The sequence below is a fragment of the Callorhinus ursinus genome, unplaced genomic scaffold (genome assembly GCF_003265705.2).
Source record: "Callorhinus ursinus isolate GAN/ISIS: 27379988/994484 unplaced genomic scaffold, GSC_fseal_2.0 scaffold31, whole genome shotgun sequence".
Taxonomy (NCBI): domain Eukaryota; kingdom Metazoa; phylum Chordata; class Mammalia; order Carnivora; family Otariidae; genus Callorhinus; species Callorhinus ursinus.
In genome coordinates, this window is record NW_027397093.1 from 11,747,608 (window position 1) to 11,769,686 (window position 22,079).

At 54.9% G+C, this 22,079-nt stretch overlaps 2 protein-coding genes across 10 annotated transcripts in view; one reads left to right on the forward strand and one right to left on the reverse strand.

Annotated features, from left to right (window-relative positions):
- Positions 1-70: 70 nt before the first annotated feature.
- On the forward strand, positions 71-8,392 carry NDST2 (N-deacetylase and N-sulfotransferase 2). Of its 5 annotated transcripts, XM_025850415.2 has the most exons (16): positions 73-343; positions 1,006-1,107; positions 2,525-2,572; positions 2,660-4,000; positions 4,193-4,280; positions 4,595-4,749; positions 4,915-5,100; positions 5,377-5,505; positions 5,637-5,819; positions 5,914-6,010; positions 6,392-6,515; positions 6,643-6,817; positions 7,019-7,189; positions 7,285-7,394; positions 7,566-7,668; positions 7,765-8,392. In XM_025850415.2, exons 4-16 carry the CDS (start codon positions 2,996-2,998, stop codon positions 7,888-7,890), a joined length of 2,652 nt encoding a protein of 883 aa, XP_025706200.1. In that variant the 5' UTR covers positions 73-343; positions 1,006-1,107; positions 2,525-2,572; positions 2,660-2,995; the 3' UTR covers positions 7,891-8,392. The 5 variants fall into 5 exon arrangements, with proteins under 5 accessions (XP_073734875.1, XP_025706200.1, XP_073734872.1 ...); XM_073878771.1 differs by lacking the exon at positions 2,525-2,572 and having other exon boundaries at positions 1,006-1,111; positions 2,664-4,000; XM_073878774.1 differs by lacking the exons at positions 2,525-2,572; positions 4,915-5,100 and having other exon boundaries at positions 71-343; positions 1,006-1,111; positions 2,664-4,000.
- Positions 8,393-8,514: 122 nt separating this feature from the next.
- The window catches only part of ZSWIM8 (zinc finger SWIM-type containing 8), a 14,449-nt gene continuing 884 nt past the window's right edge, over positions 8,515-22,079 (reverse strand). The window contains exons 2-26 of one of the 5 annotated variants that reach the window (XM_025850414.2): positions 19,964-20,117; positions 19,622-19,716; positions 19,267-19,439; positions 18,983-19,090; positions 18,786-18,867; positions 18,531-18,651; positions 18,091-18,292; positions 17,796-17,971; positions 16,444-17,437; positions 15,564-15,695; positions 15,247-15,426; positions 14,957-15,140; positions 14,647-14,745; positions 13,934-14,058; positions 13,007-13,247; positions 12,750-12,908; positions 12,425-12,653; positions 11,959-12,248; positions 11,576-11,799; positions 10,549-11,037; positions 10,152-10,311; positions 9,830-10,006; positions 9,549-9,668; positions 9,114-9,224; positions 8,515-8,992 (exon numbers count right to left, since the gene is read on the reverse strand). In XM_025850414.2, coding sequence (XP_025706199.1) covers positions 8,532-8,992; positions 9,114-9,224; positions 9,549-9,668; positions 9,830-10,006; positions 10,152-10,311; positions 10,549-11,037; positions 11,576-11,799; positions 11,959-12,248; positions 12,425-12,653; positions 12,750-12,908; positions 13,007-13,247; positions 13,934-14,058; positions 14,647-14,745; positions 14,957-15,140; positions 15,247-15,426; positions 15,564-15,695; positions 16,444-17,437; positions 17,796-17,971; positions 18,091-18,292; positions 18,531-18,651; positions 18,786-18,867; positions 18,983-19,090; positions 19,267-19,439; positions 19,622-19,716; positions 19,964-20,117 — 5,486 coding nt within the window. In that variant the 3' untranslated portion in view covers positions 8,515-8,531. Of the gene's footprint in view, positions 8,993-9,113; positions 9,293-9,548; positions 9,669-9,829; positions 10,007-10,127; positions 10,312-10,548; positions 11,038-11,575; positions 11,800-11,958; positions 12,249-12,424; positions 12,654-12,749; positions 12,909-13,006; positions 13,248-13,933; positions 14,059-14,646; positions 14,746-14,956; positions 15,141-15,246; positions 15,427-15,563; positions 15,696-16,443; positions 17,438-17,795; positions 17,972-18,090; positions 18,293-18,530; positions 18,652-18,785; positions 18,868-18,982; positions 19,091-19,190; positions 19,440-19,621; positions 19,717-19,963; positions 20,118-22,079 lie in introns of those variants that run through there. The other 4 variants (XM_025850412.2, XM_025850413.2, XM_073878769.1 and 1 more) reach the window with 4 other exon arrangements.

Below are 22,079 nucleotides of genomic sequence, written 5' to 3' on the forward strand. Positions count from 1 at the left end.
GGCGGGAAGCGGGGGGGTGCGCCTCTGCGGGCGGGGCGCGCAGCCCGGCGTCTCCGAGGCCGAGGCTTGACAGAGCGCTGCGGAGAACCGTTCGGCTGCCCGGCACCTCGGCGGTGCGGCTGCGAGGCCCGGACTGTGCGGGGACCTGAGCGGGCGCCGCGAGCGGCAGAGCGCCGCCTCCCCCCCGGGTGGGAGCGGTGGTTGGGCCCGGCTGCGGCAGAGTGTTCGCTCGGAGATGGCGGAGCCGCCGCGACGCGGCCCGAGGCCCCGAGAGCTGGGAAGCCGGGCAGCCCCGGGACGCGGCGGAGCCCGGGGCCAGCGGGGACGCCGCCTAGTCCGCCGGGTGAGCCGCCCTTGAGGATAACCACCCCCACTCAGAGTGTGACCACCCACCCACGGTCGCCCGCAGGTCCTCCCCTCGGTGTTGCCACCATGACCACCCGCGGGGTGGTCCTGGGCGGCCCCCAGTGCGGCCCAGAGCTCCCCTGTCCTGCATCCCTTCCACTAGCCTCCCTTGTGGCCTCACTGCCCTCAGCACGGGGCTCCCCCTCCCCTCCGGGATCTCCCAGCCCAACGCCTGCCTCGATGTCACCCCAGGCTCTCCTCAGCGCGTCCCTTGCGCGGTCCCCATCCGGCGCTCCCTTCATATCCACCTGTGACCCCATGTTCCCCCTGAGCAGGGACCCTCCATCCGTGACAGCCCCCCCCTCCGCCCCGGTTGTGCCAGCCCCGCATTCCGGTGTCGCGGCTCGGTGCCCCCTCCTCCCACGGCGTCTGCACCGCTCGTCTCCCCGCGCGGGGGCCCCCAGCCCCACCTTCCCCGGTCTCTATCCCTGGTGCTGTCGCCCAGCCCGGGCCTGGGTGACCCCTTTGGTTCCGCCTCAGAAACCTCCCGCTGCTGCCCACGCGTACAGCACCCCCCTACCCCGTGTTCCTATCCCACCCCTCACTGTACCCCGATAGCTCCCTCAGCACCCCTTCCCTGAATATTGCTGCTGCTTCTAGGTGTGAAGCCAACATGCAGTGGTTTAAGAGCACCGGCTGTGGAGCTTGACAGGCCTGACTCTGAATCCCAGTTCCTCCACTGACTGAGCTGTGTGATCCTGGGCAAGTTATTAAGCTTCTCTGGACCTCAGATTACTCATATGTAAAATGGGGATAATAATAGTCTCTACCTCTTACCTACCTCCCAGGGCTGATGTGAGCATTAAATATATGGAAAGCTCTTAGAAGAGTGTCTGACAAAGAGTAAGCTCTCAGTAATTATTTACATTATTCTTAACATGAAGGGGTGAGACACCCTGAGTGTCCACTTCCCCTCAGTGATGACTTTTCACTACTGTGTTTCCCCTCAAGAGTTTCCTTTAACTCTTAGGATTCACCCCTTCCCATCACCATTTTGATCCTCTCCCAGCTTTCTTTTCACATCAGTTCATTTGACCCAGGCCAAAGCTGAACTGTTCTTAAATTGTCTCTCTCAATTCTGAGGAACCCTGTCTCTGCCGAATCACCCCTGAGATGTGTGTGTCTGGGAGGGGGTAGTAGGGAGGGATTGCCAGTCACTGGCCTTCCTAAGAATGGCTAAGCTGGAGAGAGCAACAATAAAGCTTCTAGAAGTGGCCTATCTATTGAAGAAAGCAGTCCCCAGAATTAGGTCTCCCTGAAACTGTTTTCTGATCACCCTGTCCTTACCCCTCTCTTATTGGTTGGATATGACTTAAACTCCTGTTCCTCTCATCCAGCCCCATTCCGTTTGCTCTGTTTTTGTAACGGGATTCAATCCCTCCTGTCTCCACAGGCTAGCTCAGGACCTTTCTGAGCTGTTCAGTGATGGGATATAGTATCACCGAGGCTAAGTTAGGAAGGAAAACTAAAGTGATAGGGAGAGAGACTCTGGACTCAGTTCTCCAGCTTATCTCAGACGCCAGTGATGTGGCCTGCCCTGGGGCTACATTTTTATCATCTCTCCCACACTGGTGCAGGTGAGGTGAAGGGCAGGGGTTGAGTAATTTTTCACAAGCCATGGAAAAGGGAGTCCCCAGGTTCTGGGTTTGGAAGTGAATTGAATGATTAGCTAGCAGCATTTCTCTTGCTTCTTCAGCTCCCCCCACCGTAGTGTCCTCCTGACTACAAGTTCGTTAGTGCTTTTAGCTTGTGATGTTGGGTTTGATTGATGAGGAAGATTAACAGACTCATGAGTTTCCTCTTATCTAATATTTCGTTGGAGCGCGGGACTTGTGGGACTTGTGGGCCTTTCCGTCCCTTCCTCCCAGGCTGACCGGAGCTCCTGCTGGTTGACCGACTGCTCAGTCATGGGCTGGGAACTTCTTTCAGAGCAGGTTCATTTTCAGCCTCCTGGGCTGTTTGGTCTCTTGCTATTGGGAGATTTGTTCCGTTCCAACCCTTCAATGTACTGCTCTAACTCAGAACTTAACTCAGGAAGGAGACTTTAGACAGTATTCTAAGAAAGGGAACAAGCTGTGAAGTGAAGGTATGAGACTCAGATTGTGGTGTTCTTCTACAGGAGCTTTTTTTTTTTTTTTTGGAGAACAAGTCGTCCTGTGAGCAGGAGGTAAGAGAGATGGGTGAAGAGGGGAATGGATTAACGATACACTTTCAGGTGGAGAAGTAACCCTTGATTTCTCTGTCTTACAAATAGTGAGAGCAGAGATTATGAACTTTGTTGACCTCTGATGTGAGGAGCGCAGCAGGACCGAGAGTGGAGCCTGGCTAGATTTGCATCCTGAAGCCATGGACCAGGGGGCCATGGTGACCTGAGACCAATGGACTCTGTCCAGTTGCCCCTTGTGGCCCCTTCTAACTCCCCTACCCTAAAATAAGGGGACTTGACTCCAACTTTTCAGGGAACTGACCCTGAGGAAATCCTTTTCCCTTGTTTTTCTATCCTTCTACCCTCCTGAGAGAGCCCCAGCCTATAGAACTCCTACCTCCCATCCCCTGAGGTAGTCCCCCTCCCTGCCTCCCCTTCCCCGCCATGCTCAAGCTGTGGAAGGTGGTACGCCCAGCTCGGCAGCTGGAACTGCACCGCCTCATACTGCTGCTGATCGCTTTCAGTCTGGGCTCCATGGGCTTCCTGGCTTACTACGTGTCCACCAGCCCCAAGGCCAAGGAACCCTTGCCCCTGCCCTTGGGAGACTGCAGCAGTGGTGGGGCAGCTGGCCCTGGCCCTGTACGTCCTCCAGTCCCACCACGGCCCCCCAGGCCACCAGAGACAGCGCGAACTGAACCTGTGGTCCTTGTGTTTGTGGAGAGTGCGTACTCACAGCTGGGGCAGGAGATTGTGGCCATCTTGGAGTCTAGTCGTTTTCGTTATAGCACTGAGCTAGCACCTGGCCGAGGGGACATGCCCACACTGACCGATCATACCCGTGGCCGCTATGTCTTGGTCATTTATGAAAACCTGCTCAAGTATGTCAACCTGGATGCCTGGAGTCGGGAACTGCTAGACCGGTACTGTGTGGAATATGGTGTGGGCATCATTGGCTTTTTCCGAGCCCATGAACATAGCCTACTGAGTGCCCAGCTCAAGGGCTTTCCCCTTTTCCTACACTCAAATCTGGGGCTCCGGGACTACCAAGTGAATCCTTCTGCCCCCCTACTGCATCTCACACGCCCCAGCCGCCTGGAACCTGGGCCACTGCCTGGTGATGACTGGACCATCTTCCAATCCAATCATAGCACATATGAACCAGTGCTTCTTGCCAGCCTTCGGCCAGCTGAGCCCCCTATGCCAGCACCAGTGCCTCGCCGGACCCGGCTTCCCACTGTCATACAGGACCTGGGGCTTCATGATGGCATCCAGCGGGTGCTCTTTGGTCATGGCCTTTCCTTCTGGCTCCACAAACTTGTTTTTGTTGATGCTGTTGCGTACCTCACCGGCAAGCGCCTCTGCCTAGACCTTGACCGCTACATCTTGGTAGACATCGATGACATCTTTGTGGGCAAGGAAGGTACCCGCATGAAGGTGGCTGATGTTGAGGTCAGTCTTTCTCCTGACTCAAATTTCTTTCCTCAGAAGCTGTTTCAAGCTCTGTCCTATCAGACTCCCTTGACTCTGAGCTTGTCCTAGGTATTAATCCCTGCCCTTTTCAGTCTGGGAGAACATTACTTTTCGATTTTCTCCTGCTCAGTCTGCTCTCATGATTTCTCATGTTCCTGCTACCCTTCCCAGGCTCTGTTGACCACCCAGAACAAACTCAGGACCTTAGTGCCCAACTTCACCTTCAACTTGGGCTTCTCGGGCAAGTTCTATCATACCGGTGAGTGTATTCTCTTGCTCCCTCAGCATATCAAGCTTAGTTTGATCTGTCCCTTCACTGTTCATCTTCCTGGGCAAACAAGTTGGACAAGAAGGTCAGGGCTTGGGGTCAAAATGCTGTGAGGAGCTAGCGGTGGATATGAATTTAGGTTAGCAGGGGTGGCTGGAGGTCAAGTCAGCAGGGGGGCAGGTAGGCTTAGGTAGGCAGAGGTCAGCAGTCTTGTCCCGAGAATGGAAGGTGGTCAGTGTTGTTACAGAACAGAGGAGGGCACAGAGCCCGCCTGGCTGTGGTCAGTGGTCAGTGTGTGATCATAGGGACGGAGGAGGAGGATGCAGGGGACGACATGCTGCTGAAGCACCGCAAAGAGTTCTGGTGGTTCCCCCACATGTGGAGCCACATGCAGCCACACCTGTTCCACAATCGCTCCGTGCTGGCTGACCAGATGAGGCTCAACAAACAGTTTGCTCTGGTGAGACCCTTGGATCTCTTCCCCTTATTTTTCTCAGAGATAATCGTTCCTTTTCAGCCTTCCCCTACCCTGTCCATTTTTCTTTCTGTGGAGGCGTCCCCACCCTCTTTACCCTCTACTCCCTGAACCTCACCAGGTCCTGGTGAGAGTCTATGCCATTCCCAGGAGCATGGGATTCCCACGGATCTGGGGTATGCTGTGGCCCCCCACCACTCGGGTGTATACCCCATCCACACGCAGCTCTATGAGGCCTGGAAGTCTGTGTGGGGCATCCAGGTGACCAGCACCGAGGAGTATCCCCATCTCCGCCCTGCCCGCTACCGCCGTGGCTTCATTCACAATGGCATTATGGTGAGGGACCCCCGATACAAACTCGAATCAAACTCCTTTGTTTAGATAGCCACCAACCTGCATTGACCTGTGTCCTGTCAACTACTAGTCCAAGTTCACATAATAGGGGGTAGAGGGGTAAAAAGTCATCATGCACATAGGAAGTTTTATTGGTTAACTCAAGACAGTCCTCTGCAAACCCAGGGAATTCTAATGCTGTAGGACTTTTGCCCCTTACTACTTTTCATTCGCCTTTCAAATCTCATCCGTCTCTTTCTTTTCCCCCCTTTCTTCTAGGTACTGCCACGGCAGACGTGTGGCCTCTTCACTCACACAATCTTCTATAGTGAATATCCTGGAGGCTCTCGTGAACTAGACCGGAGCATCCGAGGTGGAGAGCTCTTTCTGACAGTGCTGCTTAATCCGGTAAGGTGCTGAGAGGAAGGGCTAGAAGACTAGAGAGCCAAAGTGTATGTAGGCTGGGACCTTCGCGCACCAAGCCTGATTCTGAGGTGGGGTAGGCTCTCCGCTTCTGACATGCAGGCACCCCTTTGTAGATCAGCATTTTTATGACCCATCTGTCCAATTACGGAAATGATCGGCTGGGCCTGTATACCTTTGAGAGCCTGGTGCGCTTCCTCCAGTGCTGGACACGGCTGCGCCTACAGACCCTGCCTCCCGTCCCTCTTGCACGAAAGTACTTTGAACTGTTCCCTCAAGAGCGGAGCCCCCTTTGGCAGGTATGGATGGAGCTCAGGCTGACCAGAGAGACAGGATGAGGGTGGGAAGGATTGAAGAAAAGATTAGGCATCTGATTCTTTACCTCACCTTCAGAATCCCTGTGATGACAAGAGGCACAAAGATATCTGGTCCAAGGAGAAAACCTGTGATCGGCTCCCCAAGTTCCTGATTGTGGGACCCCAGAAGACAGGTGAATCATTCCTAGCTAACTTCTCTTCCCCTGCCTTAAACCCAAAGGATTTTTTGGCCAAAGAACTCCCTTCTCATACCCACCCCTCCTTAATCCAGTCTCTTGAGACAGTGATTCTTAATTCTGGTGGTGCATCAGGATCATCTGTGTGTGTGTGTGTGTGTGTGTGTGTTTAAGATCCGCAAGTGATTCTGATGCAGTCAAAACTGAGAACTACTATTTTAACCCTTCCCTGGGCCTCTCTTGGTCTTTCCTTCTCTCACTATAGTTTGTCCAAAGGGGATATTACTACCCAGAGTAGTTACTGTCTCACCTCCTTAAAGTTCATGTTGTTGATCTGGCTTCTTTCTCACAATAGTCTGGACTTTCTCTCCCATTTAGGGACCACAGCTATTCACTTCTTCCTGAGCCTGCACCCAGCTGTGACTAGCAGTTTCCCTAGCCCCAGCACCTTTGAGGAGATTCAGTTCTTCAACGGCCCTAATTACCACAAGGGCATTGATTGGTGAGACTGGGATCCCTTGGAATGCTTCTCAGAGGAACACTCCCTTCCCTGCAAATACCCCATTCCAGCTTCCACTAGCACAGCTCACTCTGCAAATTCTCTGCCTTTTGTCTGTACTACTTCCTAGGTACATGGACTTCTTCCCTGTCCCTTCCAATGCCAGCACTGACTTCCTGTTTGAAAAAAGTGCCACCTACTTTGACTCAGAGGTTGTACCACGTCGGGGGGCTGCCCTCTTGCCACGAGCCAAGATCATCACTGTGCTCACCAACCCTGCTGACAGGGCCTACTCCTGGTATCAGGTGAGCCTGAAACTAGGGATACATTGGGGCTTAAGTGAGGGAGGTGGTGACTGCTAGAGGGACAGAAAGCAAGAGGGTAGGGAAACTAAACCAGTTGCTTTGGGGAAGGATTCCTATGCTATTTATTCACTAGACCAAGAGTAGGGCAGAATAATTCTGTCAAATCACCCATCCCTTCCCTTCCTATTCCTTGTCCTTCAGCACCAGCGAGCCCATGGAGACCCAGTTGCTCTGAATTATACCTTCTACCAGGTGATTTCAGCCTCCTCTCAGGCCCCTCTGGCACTGCGCTCCCTGCAGAACCGCTGTCTTGTCCCTGGCTACTATTCCACCCATCTGCAGCGCTGGCTGACTTACTACCCCTCTGGACAGGTACGATCCCCCAGTAGCCCTTGTTGGGGTCCCCCTTCCCCTCAGCCTAGAGGCTTCTAAGGAATACAGAGGGAACCACATCCCTGTCCCTTTAGTTGCTGATTGTGGATGGGCAAGAGCTGCGTACCAACCCAGCTGCCTCAATGGAGAGCATCCAGAAGTTCCTGGGTATCACACCCTTTCTGAACTACACACGGACCCTCAGGTGGGAGAGTATGACCCAGGGGAGGAGGAATCTGGGGGAAATGGGGAAGCAGGTTGACCATGTCTGTTTGGAAGAGACATGTGTCCCTGTGAGTTGGGAGAGGTAGTGTACGTTTATGGGGTTTGAATTCCCTTTCTCCCTGCCAAACCGTGTCCTCTTCCTGTTGAGCAGGTTTGATGAAGAGAAGGGATTCTGGTGCCAGGGACTTGAAGGTGGTAAGACTCGCTGTCTAGGCAAGAGCAAAGGCCGAAAGTACCCAGATATGGACACTGAGGTGAGTAAAGCGTGGGACAAGGTTTCCCTCTCTGCCTCTAAGATCTCATCCTTGTCACACTCCTTACCACTTCTGCCTCCATTTTTCTCCTATTAGTCCCGCCTTTATCTTACGGATTTTTTCCGGAACCACAATTTGGATCTGTCGAAGCTGCTAAGCCGGCTTGGACAGCCAGTGCCCTCATGGCTTCGGGAAGAACTGCAACATTCCAGTCTGGGCTGATGTCCGGGCCTCCTGTACCAGCAAAAGCCCCCTAGTTTGCTAAAGGGCAAGCCCAGAGCAGGCCCCACAAGGGGGATAAGAGCGGCCCAGCCCCTGCCCCTTCTACCTCAGTGGCCCCCAGGCCTGGGATGGCTGAGAAGGGAAGGGCAGTCCTTTCCCATAGCTCTGGGGTCTTATAAAGGGGCTTCCCTTGATACCCCACCATCATGGTACTAGGCACCTTTGACCCATGTTCTTGGAAGGTGGGCAGGAATGAAAGGGTCCAGGCAGGGTGTAGAGGAACATATTAATCCGATGATTTCCCTCTTTATCCTCAGCAGTCTGTCTATACCTGACTATGGGAGGGACCCCCCTACCGTGGGATCAGTGGGATCTACCTGTGGCCCGGCCTCCCTAATGTCATTCACATTGAATGGGGATGAGGCCGGACAGTGGCTCATAGAGCTAAGTATGAGCCCTAGCTGTGGGCTAGAAATGTCCTTAATAAACATCCTTATTTTTCTGTTTTGTCTGCCTCACTGGAGTGGGAGAAACTTAGACTAAAGCAAGTTATCAGTCTCTTCCCCACCCCGGTTCAAAGCTCATCTGCACATGGAGGGAAAGAAGGCGAAGGCCCAGGCAGACTAGAGTAAAAAAGGAGTTTATATATTTATAAATGCCAAATAAATACCAGAGGCCACCCAATGCCCCCTCCCAGACAGGGCTGTCTCCCCCAACCCTAGGTTTCTAGGGTCTGAGACATCTTGGCCCCAAGCTACAGCCCAAGAGCGGCTGCCAGTCTGGGCTACCAGAGAACTGAGTGGGGATGATCTGTCCAGCCAAGATTCACTCCCTCTGTGTGAGGGGCCCCCATAGCCACAGGCCTGTGTCCCTGTATAGGACCCTAGAGGGGCCAGACTCATGGGGAGAAGGTGGTCATCTCGAGTGAGACCCGCTGCCACAGCTCCTTGGTCTGTTTGCTGCGCTTGAGGTTCTGCAGGATGTCGTTGAACTGCATCATGCCCATGGGTGTCAGGCAGAAGGCGCTGCGGGCACTGCGGATCGCATTCACAAAGTCGTCGTAGTCGGCAGGGGTCAGGTGAATCAAGCGGTGGTGGATGTACTGGAAGAGGATGAAACCACTAAGCACAGCACCAGGCCCGTCCTCCCCAGCATGCAGGGGAATTGGTTCCTTGCCTGCCCAGGAGGGACTCCCCCCTCCTCCGTGCGTCCTAGGTTGTCACCTGCATGTATGCCTGCTGGCAGCGCTGCACCAGTTGGTGGAAGGCCGGGGCACGCAGGTGGTTGTGGGCATGAGCAGGGCTCAGCCGCTGCAGCGTCTCCATGACGATCTCCTGCAGCACAAACGGGCTCAGCACCCCCTTGGCTGCCCCCACACAGAACTGGTGCACGTAGTTCACTCCTGGGGGGCAGGGGGAGGGGCATGAGACGGGGGTGGCCACCTCTGCCCTAGGGACCCAACTCTCCTCTCTCAGCTCTGGCCTGGCAGAGAGCCGCCCTCCACCCCAGGAGCTGAGGTAACCCCCCACCCCCCGCGCACGCACACATACCCGACCAAGGCCTCAACTCTGAGCAAGAGCTAGGAAGGAGGTCTGGGATAGGAAGGTGGGGGAAGCGGGTGGGGGGCGGACAATGGTCCTGGGGAGGGGAGGTGTTACCCAGCTTTGCTGCCAGCCCCAGCAACCATTTGACATCATCAGTGTAGGGGGGGGAGCGGGAGAAGTTGTTGGGGTGATCATTGTGTGCTCGGCGACCCAGCATCTCCAGTGCCAGCATTCCTGGGAGAAAAGGGCGGGCACATGGTGGGGGTACATCCTTTTCCTCCTCTACCCCAACCTGACCCCACAGTAAACAAATGAAGAGCTGTGGGGAGGGAGGGGTCACCAAAGAGCCTGTGGCACAACTGCAGGTGGGGGCACAGAAGGGGTCCTCCTCTCACCAACACGGTAGGCAGCGTGCAGGTGGTGTAGGCTGTGTGGGTTGACAGGCTGACTGTGTGTCTCCTCCTCGGGTGGTGGAAACCCCCCGCTCACCAGAGGGCTGGGCTGTGTAGTCAGGGCAGGCAACGAGGCACCCTGGATGGCTGGAAACGTGGATGCTGGATGAACACTGCTCACTGGGCAGGGCGGGGCAGGGAGGGGGGGAACGAAAGCCATATGAGCAACTCACAGCCCACACAGGGACAGAGAGGGCTCCTCCCCCATCTCCCCTGCCCAGTGTACCTCCCCTCCATTCACCTGTTCCCTGTCCCCACAACTCACAGGCCACACTGGTGGGCAGTGGGAGCCCTGGCTCTGTGTGGTAGGGATGTACTGTGATGGGTGCCATGGAAGGGACGGGGAAAGACACAGCAGTGGCAGCAAGTGAGGGGGGAGTCACTGAGTAAGGGTACTGAGCCCCCAAGAAGGCAGGATGCACACCCTAAAGACAGGGAGAAGAGAAGGAAATGATACTAAGATGTGTCTCTCCCCCTTTGGCCCACAACTGGGTGTTCCTACATTGCTTAGTTGGCCTGGGTTCCCCAGACCTCCACCACCTCACCAGGACAGCCCTGTTGTTCTCCCAGAGTACCCCACTCCAACCCCACATGAGCTCCCAGTGTTCTTCCACATGCCCAGCCCCCTCCCCCCCCGGCCCCCAGCAGAACACCGGTCTCACCTGTGGGTACGCAGAGCTGGGCACAGGGAAGACGGCAGGCCGGGGCATATGAGGCATTGGGTGGGCAGGGTGAGCTGGGTGGGTGAGGTACTGAGGGCTGCAGGGCAGGTGGGGCTGTAGAGCAGTGTAGGGGTGCAGGCCAGGGGAATGACCATGCCCCAGTCCTGGACCTGGATATAAACTAGACCCCACTGAGATGACTGGCACCACTGTGGCTGCTGCTGTCACTGCTGCCGCTGCCACTGTAACCGGCTCAGTCCCTGGGCCCCCCCTGCCCTCAGGCAGCCCCCGCCCAGCCTCCCCAGCTGCCCTGATCCCACCGGCACTACAGCTTGTAGCCCCTTCACGGGCTGTGGATGAGCCACCTGCTGTCTGCTCATAGAGCCAGAACCACTGGTGAGCAACCTCAAACAACACTTCGGGGTATACACCCCCACCCTTGGCCGCCTCTTCCACCGCCATGCAGGCCTTCTCCAGCATCAGGTTATCCTGGAAGGGAGGGGCACAGAGGGTTAAGGGGGAGGGGCTGTACTCAGGCATGGCTTTAAATGACACTCCAACGTGTCCCTCTGAGTTGGCCAGTTCCCAGGGAGGCATGAGAGGTCAGGGCCAATGCTCAGAGTCCGTGTCAGAGCAATGAATGCTTCACAGAGATACTGAACAAACACCTGCTGACCAGCACAAGACCCAGTTTATAGTCCCAGTTCCAGACTAACTTAGCCACTCCCTCCCATCCAAGTCCACTATCTCCCCAAAGCCTGCCCTAAGGATTTCAGCCTGGTGATCACCTTGGTCCCTAAAGTATAGGCCTCCATTTCCTTATCTATAAAACAGGAATAAGAGTTACAAGGTAAAAGAAATGATGTGAAAGTGCATTAGTATGTCAAGTATCACCATATCAGGACCAACTGGATAATTTGTGAACTTCAGGATATGGGAATCAAGAGCCGGGCCGTTAGTTTTCCCCATGCCCAATGCCCCTGCCCAGATGCCTCAAAGCAGGTCCCCAGATTGCCTGTAGAAATACCTGCTCCTTGCACTGCACCAGGGCCCGCTGGATCTCATTGGGGTTCAATGCATGGGCATGAGGCAGGCAGCTCAGGGCTAGCTCCGCTGCTGCCCTCACCATATTGGAGTCTCGTGCCCGTGACGCCCTGTCAGCCAGGGATGCAACCTCAGGGGGTGTCAGGTGTCCATCCCAGCATTCTACCAGTATAGTCAGAGCTGCACTGCCAATCTCCATTGCCTGACCTTCAGGGAAAGGAGCAAAAATCAGAATGGGGTTAGTATGGGCACTGCTGGGGAGCAGGAATGGTGTCTTCTCTCCGATCAGTAATTCCACAAGGAGAAGACTCTCCACTCTATCAGTTAACCACCCCCCCCAAACCCAAGTCAAGACACTGGGTTTACCTGTAATCCAGGAAACGTGGGAAGAATAAGTACGTGACAGCCAATTGGGAGAAACAAAGTTGTGCAGGCCAAGGGCATAAAGCCCAATCTCGAAGGCGCAAAGATGCAGGTTGCGGTGAGGACCCTGGTGGCCCCCTGAGGAAGATGGATGTGTGAAAATGGAAGTGCTGCTGTTGCCCCCTGCCTTGATCAGCACCGTCTTCGCCAACTCGAAGTAGAAGTGTGCAGCCGCCTCTGATGGCTGATTGGGTACATGGGGGGCATGACTCTCGGGACGGCGGCCCTTGTACCTGAAGGGGCGACGGGGTAGGGACGGGGATTGGGGTTTCTCTGAAATGGGTAGCCAGGTAGGTCGGGAGAGCCAAGGGCAAGTGGAGTCCCTGGGGGAACGACAGCTAGATGACACTAGGCGGGTGGCTCTGAGGGTGGGGCCAGATGAGAGGAGACGGGGACTTCTTCCACTGACCTGCCAACTTCAACGGTCTTTGCCCGGGCCCCTCCACTGGCACTGGCCCGGCGACTTCCACTGGACGACGAGGAGCCCAGAGAGTCCGAGGAAGAGCTGCTAATGCTGTCACTGTCCTGTCCTCGGCCCCAGGAGGTGGGGGCCCAGCCCCCTCGAAGTGGCCTCCGGCTTAAGGTGGGGGAGCTATCCGACGTGGTTTCAGGGGCACTGCTGTCGATGCTGGCCATGCCTAACCCAAGACAAATCAGTCCTCAGAAGCCAGAAGTTCCAGAGTTCAGACTTCAGGAATATCCTTCCCTCCGTATCATCCCACAGGCTGTCATACCTGTGTGTTTCTTCTTAGGCCGCCCTGGGGAGCCCCAGCCCCGGCCATTGTAGCCTCCACGACTGCCAAGTGCCAGGCGGCTGGGAACCTTCCCTTCTGGCCTTGGGGTCAAAGCTGCCTCAGATGGGAGACCCTCACAAGGAGAATGTGGGGAACTTTCTAGGTGGGGAAAACAGGACATTGGGATAAGCTCAGGAAAGGGGACCCCAACATGGTTCCATACCATTCATCCCCCCTGCCCAGTGCCCCCACCTCACCAGGCACATTCTTCTCTGTGAAGCCCTCAGTGGGGCCTGGCCCAGCCCCTGCCACACTCCCTGGCTGAGCAGGCCCTGCAGAGCCCGAGGTCAGTGGTTGCAGGGCCCCTGGGGCAGATGGGCCCCCATGCTTTGAGGGAGACCTCTGGCTGGCTGTGGCTGGGCGGCTGGATGAGTAGAACGAACTCAGTGTCTGGGGCTTATGCGTCTGGCTCTCTCGGTCCAACAGTTTGTCTAAGATCTGGAGAACAGAAGCAGTGACAAGATGCCCTTTATCTCCTGACTTCTATTTCTATTACCTTCCTCTCTCTTTGAAACAGCTTAATACCACCTCTTCGGGAAGCCTTCCCCAGTTACAACCATAGGAGAACCCCGCCCCAAGATAGGGGCTGGCTTACATATCTTGATATCCTAACAATCACAAGACTGAGGATATTGATATTCAGTAAATACTGAAATAAATGTACAACTGCCTTTATGCTCTCTGCTACTCTTCTTCCACCCCCGGCCCAAGCACTCCTATGAGAACCCCTGGTCATAGTCTTTTTTTTTTTTTTTTTTAGCGGCGGTTTTTTTTAGTTTTTTCATTTTAGAGGGAGAGTATGCAAACAAGCACAGCAGGGAGGGGCAGAGGGAGAAGAGAGACTCCCAAGCAGACCCCACACCCAGCACAGACCCCGACACGGAGTTCAGTCTCACGACCCTGAGATTATGACCTGCGCCGAAATCTAGAGTTGAACACCCAGCTGACCGAGCCACCCACTCCCCCCTCCCCCTAACTTGGTCTTATTCCTTATGAAGCGTCCCTAAGATTCTCCGTTAATCTCCTATGAGCAGAACAGCCCTTTCCTCATTGTCCTGGAATCCTGGAGAAAGGTGGTAAAATTTGCTCCCTGCTTGTCAAAGTCCCAGTTCCTCAGTCCCTACCTTTTTGAGCTTGGCTTGGTCATCCTTGTAAGTGATCATTAGTGCTAGTGCCAGGTCACCCTTCTCCCGACGTGTGCCTTCACACAGCAGGGGATGCTCTGCCTCACTCACTGTTGTCTTCATACCTGTAAGAAGAAGGGTCTCACAGGGACTGAGAATGGCCATAACTCCCAAGACAGCAAAGGTGAACAGGCCAGGGCTGCTGAGCCACCAGCGTATGACATAAGGAGTTCTGGTCCAACCCACATCCCCTGTGGAAGGTCCCCATCGCCTACTACATCCAGCCTTAACTCTGGCCTGCTTTTTAAGACCTTTGTGACCTGGCCCACTCTACCTTCACAGATAGCCATCACTTCAAGGAAGCGGGGCTCCTCACTCTGATCAAGACTTAACTGCCCCTGTGTCTTTATCCATGGTCTTTTGAGCCCCCTATCAAAAACTTAGCTGATCTTTGAACCTACATTTCATATTCTACACCCTCCCTGAGTCCTCTTCCTAGATTTTTGTTTCACGGCCCTTCTAACCCCAACAGCCATAGCAAACATTTTGTTCCTAATTTCTTGGCTGTCTCACAGGCACTACCTCAGCTGATTCGTGTCATTCTGGCTATCCCACTACCCTACAGCCCCTTCAAAACGGGGCCATGTCTCATGCCCTTCATGGCCTGGGCCAGGCTTAGTTCACAGATGTGCTCAAGATAACGCTAGACTCACCTAAGGCAGCAACTGCTGCTTCAAATCCCAGCTCCTCATCCCCAGGCATCTCGTTGTTCCAGTTACGACTCGGAGGCCGCGAACCCGTGGGAGAAACCACTAGATAAAAGTTGGAGTAAGTCAGCCAGACAGAAGCATGATGGGAAAGAACAAAATGTAGGGAACCCGAGGACACTTATCATTCCAGACCTCTCACGAAGCTGCCTGATGGGTCCTAAAGGCAATTCAGAGCCTTGGGGCTCTTGGTTTCTCCTTAGAGAAAACTACTCCTACCCAAGATTCCTACTTGCTGTAGAGTCGTGCGCCATACCTGGAGCACAGAGAACGTCAAAGATGAAACTGGCCAACATGAGAGGCAAAACGGGCCGATAGTCACAGAGCGTCCCCTCCCGAAGCTCCTCTGCCCGGCACCGCATGGTACTCATCTCACTCGGACCCAGAGGAATCTTCTTGAGCAGGGCAGCCACCTCAGACTCCTGGTATGCCAGCTTCACCTATCAGTATAGGAAGGAGCTCAGACCTCTAATACTTCGATGGAGATCAAGCTGCAAGGCTCTGAAGAGAGGGCAGTACAAGGCTCAGACAGAAAGAACCTCTGACCTCCAAGGCCTTGGTAGAAGCTGGGGGCCGCTGTAGCTCCAAGGCAAACATGCCAACTCGGAAGGCCAGGTTGTGGTGCTCTGGACGCTCACTCAGCACTGTCAACAGGAAGGCTGCCTTGGTCAGGGTGTTGGTAGCCACCCAGGTCTGACGGCTCGTAGATACCTTGTTCTTCTTGCCCTAAAGAGGGAAGTACAAGGAGGCAGGCAGGTGAATCTGACTCATCTTGGTGGAGTGAGGAGGAGGCTCTCGCTTGGGGTGCGGCACAGGAGAGGGTTAGGGCTAAGTGGGGAAGGAGGTAGGTGGGGGTCTCTCACCTTGGCAGGGGGCGGCTCTACCTTGAGGTCGGGTGGGTTGGCTAGCAGGTCCTGGGCAAGCTCCACGGTGAGGCGGGAGGCCTCACTGCTGTAGCCATGTGCATGCAGGGCCTCAGCACAGGCAAAGAGTACCTGGAGAGCACGTGGGCAGCGCACAGCTTGAAGCCCTAACTCCAACACCATACTCACTCATGCAGCAAACATCCCATGAGTACTTACTACATGCTAGGCCCTATACTGGTCTTGGGTAGACCACAGGAACTCACAGTCTGATCAGAGAAACAAACACACGAACACACAAACCAGTGTGAAGCCAGCTATCCCTGGGAAAGGTCAAGAGGGGAACAGGTAGGTAAGATACCTCACTGGGGCCTGGGGCAGAGAAGCAATCTCAGGGAAAACTTCCTCGAGGAAGTGATCTCTAAGATATCTGAGACCTGAAGAAGGAACAGGAGCTGACCGGGTAAGGTGAGAGAAGAACATTCTAGGCAGAAAGGCCAATCTGTGCAAATGTAAGGATGCAAGAGAAAGCATGGCAAGCTAGAGGAATGGTTCAGCTGACCAGTAAAAAGAACAGAATAGCTACATGAGTCTGGAGAAGCAGACAAAGATCAGACCAAGTGGAGCCTCACAGGTCATGCCAAGGACCTTCGATTTTAAACTGGGGGCAGTGAGAAATACTGGAGACTTTTAAGTATCTGAGTCACACCATCAGACAGTTCAGGAAAATCAATATGGAAGCAGTGAAAAGACTGCAGGCAGGGAGGCCAATTAGGAGCCCACTACCGGATTCTAACAGCCTTGCTACAGTCCTGACACCCCCAACTAGAGCCAGCCGGCCCCGCTCCCAGCTGTGGCTAAGGAGCACCCTCCTCCTCACCTCCATGCGGCTCTCCTGTTCCAGTGGCTTCAGCCCGGCAAACAGGTCGTGCTCCTCCCCGGCCCCGCCCTCGGCCTTCTCTTCCTCGCCCCCAGCCCCATCCTGGGCATTCAGATAATATGCCTGGTAGTCATCATCCTCCTCTCCGACTGCGGTGGCTGCCTCTTTGGTTTTGGGGAGCCCATTGGCACTCTCATCTGTGGAAGGGAGGTCGTCCCGGGTACAGACCTCCCCAGGCAATAGGCCACAGGGGCCCGCAGAGCCTGTTGGAGGCTCGGGCCCTTCAGAGAAGTACACACCACCATCTTCTTCGTAAGTATCTGGGGGTTCAGGAAGGAAGGTGGAAGGACCTCGGGAGCCACCGGGAGGAGGGCAGGGTGGCGGGCTCTCAGGGAATCCACCAAAGGTGCTGGCCTCTGCACCCAGGGCCAGGCTGCTGTCATCCAGGCTCATCTCGGCCAGGTCTGGCTCCAGGGAGCTGTCTTCACTGCTCAGCCGCCGCTTGCTCCCACCGCCTGCTGAGCCCTTGCCCCCACTGCCAGCCCCACCCAGTGCCTTGGCTTTGCCCCCACCTGGACCCATCTTATGCAGAGCCTTATCTCCCCCCTCAGCAGAGAGGCGGCGGGGCCCCCGCTGCGACGAGGGGACCCCCTCACCCAATCCCTTGCGCTTGGCCCCAGGCTCCTTGGGCCGCACAGTGGGCTCAGAAGGAAGAGCTCGGGGCCGCTCCCGGGATTCCTCCAGGCCCCCAGATCGGCAGGCGCTGGGCCGAGGCGGCAGGGCCCGGGCCCAGCACAGCGCCAGCTTCCGGTCAGTGCCGCTGTAGGTGACACCGGGAAGTGGGTAGGCCTCTTCCCAGTTGAAGTAGCAGGCCTCCACCGCCGGCCGGAAGCCAGGGAAGAGCCGCTCCAGGGTCTTTTTGTGTTGTCCCCGCTTCACGTTCTCAATCACCTTCAGCTGCCACTGGCGTAGTTGCGCACACAGTTCCCGGCGGCTGTGGGAACAAAGTTGGGGAGGCTGCAGGGAGGCTACATTCCGCCCTGAGAAGGGATGGAAGGAGACAGAGCAGGCCTAAGCCCCAGGAGAGGGGCCCGCGGAAGAGCCTAGGGAAGCACTTCTTGAGCCAGCCCATACACATCACTCCGACTCTCAGGTATTTGGCGAAGTGGGAGCTACTTAGGGGAGGGGAGGGAGAAAGCCTCTCAGAAAAAGGACTCCTAAGTCACTGGTAACCCTGCTGCTCAGCACCTGCCATCTCCCCAGGGCTAGAACAGCAGCACATTTGTGTGTGTGCAGGACACGAGGGCCGGGTCTGTCCTGGGCTGGCCCAGCATCCGCGCTGAGGGACTCACCGCTGGGGGCTGAGTGCAGGGTCCAAAACAGCCAGCCTCCACAGCGTGACCATCTCGTCACACATGCTGGCACACGCGTGGGCTGCCACCTCTGACTGCCCATTGCTACGGCCCGTGTGCCCACTGGCACTGCTGTGTGAGGCGGACGTGCGCACGCTGTACCACCAACCTGTTATCTGCAAACAAAGAGAAAGATAGAGCAGCCCTCCGCAGCGCCCCTGTCAGCAAGAGGGGAATGAGGTCCAGGGAAGGAGAAAATGAGCCACGACGGGGCTAGCCAACTCTGGAGGGTTACCTGCTCATAGGTGAGGCACTGGTCGGTGAGGATTTCCAACAAGGGGGCAGCATTGCTGTCCCTCCGTTTGAACATCTCCCGCACAATGCTAAGCAGGTTCCAGACACCCTCTGGCTCGCGGCCCCTCAGAGGGCGCAGCAGACATGCCCATTCAGCAGCAGCTGGAGGCTCCGTGGAAGAGAGGTACATGGAGTTCACGTCACTGTGAAGGCAGGGGAGTGGAAAATGCTCACCCTGAGATGGGGCCGCCTTCAACGGGTCAAAGTGCACCAGGGCTTTGACACAAAAGGGGTCCTGACCCAAAATACAGAGTGTAGGGGGAAAAGGATGTCCAGGACAAAAATTCTCGAAGCACGGGTATTCACAGAACAGAGGATCTGTCAACAGCCTAAGGGACACTCCCTCTGCCACAGACACAGGCATAAAGAGATCCAATTTACCTGAAGACCACAGGTGAGGGTCCACAGAACTTGTGCAGTGTCTTCTTGATGTTGTCGGTGAGTGTCGATTCATCCAAATACCAGGTACTCTGGTCAGAGGCGGAGGGCCCTGCTGTGGGGTCTGGGGGTGATAGGCAGTCAGTTACCTAGAGACAGGGACCTGGATTCGCCTGACAACAGCAAGCTTTGAGGAAGTGGTACTCTGCACGACCCGCTTTCTTCCTTCCTACTGCCCTTCCTTGTCTCCACACTCACCGGGGGCCCCACACACCGTATTGATGGCTGTTGACTGGGAAGAGAGGAGTTCATCCAGAAGACGCTGGGCTGTGGGGAGGATCTGACGGGGAAAGGGACAAAGGCATAGGTGACCCAAGGAGGCACTGGTCTAACGTGAAGACTTATGTGGGGTCCCGGAGCTTGGAGTTTGAGGAGGGTCTGCCATCCTCACTCACCTGCTGAGGGAGCTCACTGATGAGGTACTGAGCAAACTTCTGCAGCTGGTCCCTCTGCAGCCGAGACAGGGATTCTGAGACGGGGGCACGCAGGCAGACTGCAGAAGCCTGAAGGGGACACAGAGAGTAATAGAACAAGCTGAGAAAAGGCTTGCTGACGCTGGAGCTGGGGAAAGACAGGCAGATTAAGGGAGGCGAGGGGGCTCACGTTGTGGCCAGGCATGCAGCAGAGAAGGGGGGGATGGAGCGTAGGATAGGGCCGGGATAAATTGGGAGGGCCTCACGTTGTGGATGCGGAAGAGACAGAGTGCCACGACGTGAGTGCACCATTTGGCCCCAGCCCCACAGGTGCAGCTGCAGGAAGTGACCCGACAGCGGTCAAACATCACAGCCACGTTGTAGGCCCCTTTGGGGGGGACCATCTGAGGTGGCACCACTGTAGCACTCAGGTGGAACCCTGGGGAGAAACATGGGTATGGTCAGGGAGAGCCATCAAGACATCACTCTCTGCCCGCACCCCTGGCCCTGCAGTTATTCTGACAACCTGCTCTAGCTTCTTGCAGTAGGTCCTTCGTTCCTAACAAAGGGGGTGGGAGGAGTGGGGGGGGGGGTGCGCACAGGGCATGCGGGCACCCTTACCTATCTGCAGCGGGTCTTTCACAGCCCTCATGCGGAACAGCTGATCCCCTCGCTGAAACTCATCTGCACTGCCGTTGGCGAGGCATGAATACAGCCTGGTAGTGAAGAGGGCACAGGCACAGCTCAGCAAAGAGCCTTCTAGAGGCCCCGTCAGAGACCACAGTGCCCTGGGCACTCTCTCCCCACTGTCACTCCCTCTTGGGGAAAATCCCAGGCACTCTCCTCCCCTTGTCTTCTTCTCACCACAGCCCCAAATACAGTATCTCATTTGCTCTGTACGAAGCCCAGTACACAGTGCGGAATATCAGGACCCACTCCCCACCATCAGTCCTTTAGCCTCACCGGATATCCTCTTCATTCTCAGGGAAGCTCCAAAAAGCAATTCGGAGCTGTAGCTGCTCAGGCACTGGGGGATAAACTTTCTCCACCACTTCAAATGGGATATGAAATGCCACCTGCTTTGCTGATAGCTCCACCAATGGGATCACCAGTCCATCTTGGAAACAAATGTTTGGGTGAGGGTAAAGAGAAGGGGAAATGAAAAGGGCCATGATTACTTGGCACCAATGCCAGTGCCTAACTTCCTGGGCCCCACTTCACTATGAAAGGAAGGGGAGAGCTGGATAAAAAACCAAGGGACTCTCCTGTTAGGATACATTAACCCTTAAGACTCCCATCTGGGGGTGGGGAGCTAATCAACCGCAGCCCACAGCCCGCTACCTAAGGTCTAGAACAGAAGATACCAGGGATATCCCAGAAACTCCTGGCCAAACAGGTGTGTTTCAGGATCCCAGCAGGTAACCCCTCTCACATGGCTCGGCATCTAATTTCCCTTATACCTAGCACTTTAGATTCATATTACGTTGTTAATGTCTCTCCTCTGACAGTCTCTTCTCTAATTGCTTTTTTACTATCCCTTTTTCTCTAGATGACTCTAGACCTCTACCCAAGGAGTGAGGATGGGCCAGAGCCCAGAGCAGTTAAGAGAGAGGGCTCCGGTACAAGAGAGGCTGCATGTCCTTTGGCACACCTGAACCTTGGCTTCCTACAATGGAAGCCTGGGAAGATGGATGGGATGGGAGAAGATGCGTTATCCCAAGGGAACCTGTTATCACCTGGAGCAGGATGGAATTGCCACTCAAGCTTTCCTACACTGTTTTAATCAAAAAGTGGTGAAACACAATAGACTGCATACATATCTCCCCAAATTGCTAGTGAGATTAGAAGAAAGATCGGAAAATCATGGAGCTGAAAGAAACCTTTTTTAAAAAAGTTAATCTCCTTATTTTACAAGTGAGCAACTGAGGATAGCCCGGGATGGCAGGGGGCTTGGGGAAGGACATGCTTTCCTAGATCTTAAACCAATTCAGGAAAATATCAGTATGCTGAGAATGTCCACCAACATGACTTTGGTTACTTCCCTCAAAGTGAAGCAGCTCTAAGCCCCAAGACTACCCACACATGCAAATGTGAAAGAAGCAAAGAGACCACAGAAAACCCACAGTGAAACTGCCTATGATCTTTGTGGGCCTGTGGGTCTGTGTACACAGAACATATGCCACCTCTCCAAATGAAGTTGAACACTACCACTCCTACAAGTGACATGTGTACATTTCTCTCTGTCCCAGAGGGGTGCTACAAATTTCTGTAGGGCAGTTTGGAAAACAGGACTCTTGGAATGGCCAGAGTAGAATCACAACCCCAACTGCTGAAAAAAGTCAGCTTGCATTGAGGACCAGGACAAAAACTGTGCCACGAGGAAGGCAGGGAAAGGATGTGGTGAGTCTCGAGCCTGTGGAGCTTCACTTACCATCACTCTCCCCTCAATCCCCTTTAATAAAAGGAAAATTCTTCACAGCATTAATCAGTTAATTCACTGAAAGACCCAAGCATGAAAAAAGCTTACAGCAAAAAAGCAGGAAGAGTGTTTCTTATGGAGACTCTAGAGCCAATTACCTACACTCTTCCCCGGGGCCCCAGATGATAGAAATCTAAGGCTCTAAACCAGTAGTCCCAGCCTCGGCTCCTGACAGATGTTCAATATGGCCCAGAACCAAGCCTCTGATGTGAACCTATGTAACTATGGAATCTCTGCTCACAGGCCAGTTCACCTCCACTTTCCTCTGGATGGAATCCCTTCTTGGTGTAGCCAGGATGAGATGGTCATCATCCTTAAGAGGAAGCTCCCAATGCACTCTGCAATAGGGCTGACACACCTCAAGTGGTCCCTTCTTCACAATCCGCCTCTTACCCACCTTCTCTTCTATTTTCTGGCTCGCCACGGGCTGAACTCGGTGAGTATTCCCAAGTCAGACGAGTTTTTTCTCCTACCCCATCTCTAAGGCAAATGAACCACAAAAGATCTACTTTCTGTCGCTAATCCTACCGAACCCAGGATTTCCCAGCCATCACTCCAACACACACACACACACACACACACACACACACACACACACAC